The 5,840-nt window shown below is 43.1% G+C and overlaps 1 protein-coding gene across 2 annotated transcripts; it reads left to right on the plus strand.

Moving 5' to 3' along the window:
• The first annotated feature begins 1,039 nt into the window (after nt 1-1,039).
• On the plus strand, nt 1,040-4,431 carry LOC123742402 (N-acetylaspartate synthetase). Of its 2 annotated transcripts, none has more exons than XM_082978560.1 (3): nt 1,040-1,971; nt 2,312-2,476; nt 2,976-4,431. In XM_082978560.1, the coding sequence occupies exons 1-3, from the start codon at nt 1,758-1,760 to the stop codon at nt 3,368-3,370; spliced, it is 774 nt and encodes a 257-aa protein (XP_082834686.1). In that variant the 5' UTR covers nt 1,040-1,757; the 3' UTR covers nt 3,371-4,431. The 2 variants fall into 2 exon arrangements, with proteins under 2 accessions (XP_082834686.1, XP_082834687.1); XM_082978561.1 differs by having other exon boundaries at nt 2,394-2,476.
• Nucleotides 4,432-5,840: the final 1,409 nt, after the last annotated feature.

The following is a 5,840-nucleotide window of genomic DNA, read 5'->3' on the forward strand; positions in this document are numbered from 1 at the left end:
GAGACTCAGACAGGGTGGGGAGACTCAGACAGGGTGGGGAGACTCAGACAGGATGGGGGAAACAGAAGAATCATTGTCTGTTCTTTTGAGTTTTGAAGATGAGTCTTTGCCTTAAAAAGTGATGTTAGGATATACAAGTTATCCTGTACGAGCGTATGTGCTGAATACATTACGATGTTACAGATGTCAAGCTTATGGGCATGTGGCAGCAGTGTGTAGGAGGGAGGTTCCTAGGTGTGAGAAGTGTGCAGAAGGGCATGAGACAAAGGAATGTGTAGCATTGGGGAAAGTAGTGGTATGTGTTAATTGTAGGGGTGCCCATTTTTTTAAATGTATTTAACCTTCATTTAACTAGGCAAGTCAGTTAAGAGCAAATTCTTATTTACAATGACGGCCTACTGGGGAACAGTGGGTTAACTGCCTTGTTCAGGGGCAGAATGACACATTTGGAGAGGCAGGTTGAGGTTTCTAGGGTTAGAGTAGAGCAGAAGTTGTCATATGCTGAGGCAGTGAAGGCAGTAGAGGAAGATGGGTCAAGGGGAAGGAGTGGTGTGAGTAGTAGATCTGTACCAGTACAGAGGGAGGGATCCTGAGAGGAGTGGTGTAGTAGTAGATCTGTACCAGTACAGAGGGAGGGATCCTGAGAGGAGTGGTGTGAGTAGTAGATCTGTACCAGTACAGAGGGAGGGATCCTGAGAGGAGTGGTGTGAGTAGTAGATCTGTACCAGTACAGAGGGAGGGATCCTGAGAGGAGTGGTGTGAGTAGTAGATCTGTACCAGTACAGAGGGAGGAATCCTGAGAGGAGTGGTGTAGTAGTAGATCTGTACCAGTACAGAGGGAGGGATCCTGAGAGGAGTGGTGTAGTAGTAGATCTGTACCAGTACAGAGGGAGGGATCCTGAGAGGAGTGGTGTGAGTAGTAGATCTGTACCAGTACAGAGGGAGGGATCCTGAGAGGAGTGGTGTAGTAGTAGATCTGTACCAGTACAGAGGGAGGGATCCTGAGAGGAGTGGTGTAGTAGTAGATCTGTACCAGTACAGAGGGAGGGATCCTGAGAGGAGTGGTGTGAGTAGTAGATCTGTACCAGTACAGAGGGAGGGATCCTGAGAGGAGTGGTGTGAGTAGTAGATCTGTACCAGTTCAGAGGGAGGGATCCTGAGAGGAGTGGTGTGAGTAGTAGATCTGTACCAGTACAGAGGGAGGGATCCTGAGAGGAGTGGTGTAGTAGTAGATCTGTACCAGTACAGAGGGATGGGCCAAAAAGTCATATACGTTTCAGTAAGATTGGATTTTTAGCATTTATAGCAATGGTTATCAACTGTACTGCAGGGATAAGTTGCAGAAAATGTAGTTTGTGGTGGTCGCTGCAGAGAAGTATTTGGGTGTGCGAGACTTGACATCAGAAGAGTAACAGGGTGTGTTAAGTGGTGATGTCCCATCCTTTCAGGGTGATGGCATGAGGTAAGACTAAATAGATTTAAATAGTGGAGTTGGGTGGTAATTTTGTTTTATATCATTTTAAAATGAGTGAGTAGTGTAAGATGATAGGGTATTTAATTTATTACATTTTTATTTTTCATGCAAAGTGTAAGGGAGTTGTACTCCAGTCTAGTAGGTGGCGGTAATGCAACTAATTGGATGCCAACCGCCGTTAAACCTCATAGAAGAAGAAGAACGTGTGACAGTATTTAACGACTTATGCGAGTCAGTTCACTTTTCCCAGGGAGACACCAACAAAGTTTCTGAGTGAGATAACATGGAAGACAACAACAACGTGACAAGAAAGTACCATCAGAAAGGGACTAATGGATTTAGAACGGACCGTGTGGTTGTGCGTAATTTCGAAAGCGCTGACTATCCGGACGTCGAGCGCATATTCATTGACGGGCTGATGGAGATGGTTCCGGACACCGCGTTTAGAGGGTTAAAACGTCACCCTGAGAGCCTGCTGCTGTACGCCGCTATGACAAGTAAGCGAGATATAGGTCTTATATCAATTTATATATTGACTGTTATTCCATCAATAGGTTACAGTTTTCACTGTTATATGATTGCTTTAGTCTGAGAAAATGTGCTTTTGACAATGGAGAATGTGTTATAAATGTAATAATTTACATTTAGGCTATCTTGACATTTCATCAATACCGTTTGTTATTTGATTGCATTATTTAGTATAATTCTGGGAAATGTGCAGTAGAATGAATAATTTGTGCTCGATTGCGATAGTACCAACTCATTTCCTTCCTGTGACTATTGTATGTCAACATTTTAGATTACTCAATCATCTATTTTTCGCCATGTCTTTTGCAGTTGTTTGTTTTATTGCGACCAAGTCGTTCTTGCTGACTTGTTTGGTGCCTCTCGCTGTCCTGTGCGCACGCTACTACTACAGCAGGAGAGTTGTCCTTGGGTACCTGGAGCGCGCCAAACTCACGGATATGGGCGACATCGAGGGACATTACATGAAAACTCCAGGTAATAGTTTTGGTGGAATAGTTTTTTTAAAATGCATTTGTCATTCGTTTTGTTTGTTTATTTGAGTGTAGTTGGCTTTAGTTTAGTTATATTGCACATAGTTATTTTGTAAAAAAAATGAATATGCACACAAGGTTCAGTGCCTGGTTAAAAGCAAACTTCCAGGGAGGTAAAATAAAACCAGGGCTTCATTCCTGTCTCCATTCTTGAATATAATTACTCATCTAAAATGACATGCTAGTGCCTGTGGATGTGTCACCATGATCCCGCTGACTCCAGGCTCATTTTGGTCAACCCCCATCAATAGAAAATAAAAAGTATAGTAAATCTTTGTCCCCAACAGGATGACCAGTCAGTGATTAGGCTCTTCCAAGAAAAGGATCCATTTAAAGTATAAAAGTCAATAGACAATGACATCAGCTTTTATTAAATGGGAGGATTAGGACATCGTTTGATATAACCCACTATTTCCAAATTCCACCTCCCTTATTTCTCTCAGACTCCTGTCTGTGGGTTGCAGTGCTGGAGGGCAGTGTGGTGGGTGTAGTGGCGGCCCGTGCCCTGCGGGGGGAAGCTGGCACTGTGGAGCTGCATCGCATGTCGGTGGACAGGCCCTGTCGGCACCGCGGGGTTGGCTTTGCCCTCGGGCGGAAGGTTCTACAATTTGCAGCGGACCGTGGCTACCTCTCTGTCGTCTTGGGAACCACGGCCTACTCGCCGGCTGCTCACCGGCTATACCAGACTCTGGGGTTCCGATGCGTCGGTGTCACCAAGGGATACGCCACTCCTGGCGTGAGCCGGTCGGTTCTGGAACAGCTCTTCTACCGGGTCAGTCATCACCACTACCGGATGGACATGACCGTTCACAAGACTAACACTCACAGCCAACACTGAGCACAGAACAGTGATGGAGCATAGCACAGAACAGTGATGGAGCACAGCACAGAACAGTGATGGAGCACAGCACAGAACAGTGATGGAGCACAGCACAGAACAGTGATGGAGCACAGCACAGAACAGTGATGGAGCACAGCACAGAACAGTGATGGAGCACAGCACAGAACAGTGATGGAGCACAGCACAGAACAGTGATGGAGCACAGCACAGAACAGTGATGGAGCACAGCACAGAACAGTGATGGAGCACAGCACGGAAGTGATGGAGCACAGCACGGAAGTGATGGAGCACAGTAATAAAGTACAACACGGAACAGTGATGGAGCCCAGCACACGGAACAGTGATGGAGCCCAGCACAGTAATAAAGCACAGCACGGAACAGGGATGGAGCACGGAACAGGGATGGAGCACGGAACAGGGATGGAGTACAACACACGAGTGCACATGCAGGCAAATGCACGCCACACACGCAAGCACACACTCTAACCCAACCCCCTGAGACCCTGAGCACCTTGTTTCACCATTTAGTGAATGGAAGAAAATCTCCAGAACGTAATGTATGTAATCACTAGGTTAAAGGTAAAGAATTGTTCGCAAATGTACCGTTTTTCCTTGTGATTTGAAGAGGTTTCTGTTAATTTCCTGTTCAGAGAATTGGTGGGGAAATGGGGTACGTTCGAGTGCATGGTTTATTCAGGGTAACGCTAGTAGCTTATTCCGGGTGACATGCATGTTTATATCCCAGGTTATTGATGCTTAAAGCATAGCAGCATCTCCATTGAAATGTGTGCTGGTATTATTACATATGTTTATCTGAACATGTCTGTATGGTATATCATGTGCTTTGAATGTTAATTGACCAGATGTATAAGGCTTGGGTATTGCTATAAGAAGCCTGTACTCTCATTGTTTGAGGAACAGGACAGGGAACAGGTCGGCATGCTGCTCGGGTTTGTTTGAAATGCTCTATTTGATCATTTCTGTAAATACTTGCACATTTTGCTGGCTATTATCTTCACTTGCAAATAAAAAGTATCACTTTGGGCAAGAAAAATCCATCGACTTCGTCAGCCTCCTCACTGTTAAATTCCTACTGCATGGTCACCTCAAAAGTGGTATTCAAACTTTTTCAGTTTTGAATTTTCCTGCCAGAATTTCTGGGGACCCAATTTTTTGGGGGGGCAATACTTTTCTCACGACCACAACACACCCCAAATCTAATGACACAACCTTCAAATCTGTACATTACAATTTTTACATCAACAAATAACCTTGAATTCATTACATTTTCAAAATCAAAATAAACAAATAAATATATTTACTCAAATTGTATTTTTTTTCCCCAAGTATCTTTCTCAACAGGTCTATTGTCTCATATTTGATTTTGTACTCTGTTTTTGTTCCTAAAAAAATACCACTCAATAGTGTTTCAGACAAAACCAATGTTTCTGCATGAGGTTAACTACATGTTAGCATGAACCGAAGGAGATAGCTAGACACTTTGGGAGGAAACAGTTATCATTTGTCCAAAAGTTGAAATGTTCTGGTCAAGCTCAAGTCACTGAAAGTTCAAGTTATAAAATGCTGCACAGAAGTGTATCATATCCCCCTCTCTCAGAAGCTATAGGGATAAAAGGTATACTTTCATATTCCCCTCTCTCAAAAGCTATAGGGATAAAAGGTATACTTTCATATCCCCCTCTCTCAAAAGCTATAGGGGTAAAAGGTATACTTTCATATCCCCCTCTCTCAAAAGCTATAGGGGTAAAAGGTATACTTTCATATCCCCCTCTCTCAAAAGCTATAGGGGTAAAAGGTATACTTTCATATCCCCCTCTCTCAAAAGCTATAGGGGTAAAAGGTATACTTTCATATCCCCCTCTCTCAAAAGCTATAGGGGTAAAAGGTATACTTTCGGGTAAAAGTAATGATTGAATGTTTAGCTAATCCACAATTCCAAAACATGGAAAATTGGAAGACTAAATGCCAAAATGTGTCTATTCATTACTTTTAAAGGTGTAATCTGTGATTGCTAACTCCATTTTTGCACTTTTAAATTAATTATATACTCTATACTAGCTGTTGATTCTGGAAGAATATAACATAAAATGCAAACTTAGTCACTGTATAGCTTCAAGACATTTTAAAAACTACAATTCTTATGTCATGGATGTTCAGTCATTGCATCTATAGCCCAGTCTCTGAATTTGAGTGGTTACATTTCCCCAGCCCCATCCTTAAGCGGTTTGCCCAGTTCATTTTTGTTTGAACTTCAGATTGTCCCTTTATGTGTTCAAACATGGTTCTGAACTTTCTAACCCTGTTTGTGTCTTGACCAAAAGTAACTGGTTGTTGAACCCTGTTCAGGAGGAGGGTTCTAGAATAGTTTTTGCCCCCCAATTTTTTTAGTTAATGAACAGTCCATGACAGGCATAGCTAGTAACATCACAATCACTCTGGATGCAAC

This window comes from Salmo salar, chromosome 08 (assembly GCF_965601325.2).
Source record: "Salmo salar chromosome 08, fSalSal1, whole genome shotgun sequence".
Lineage (NCBI taxonomy): Eukaryota > Metazoa > Chordata > Actinopteri > Salmoniformes > Salmonidae > Salmo > Salmo salar.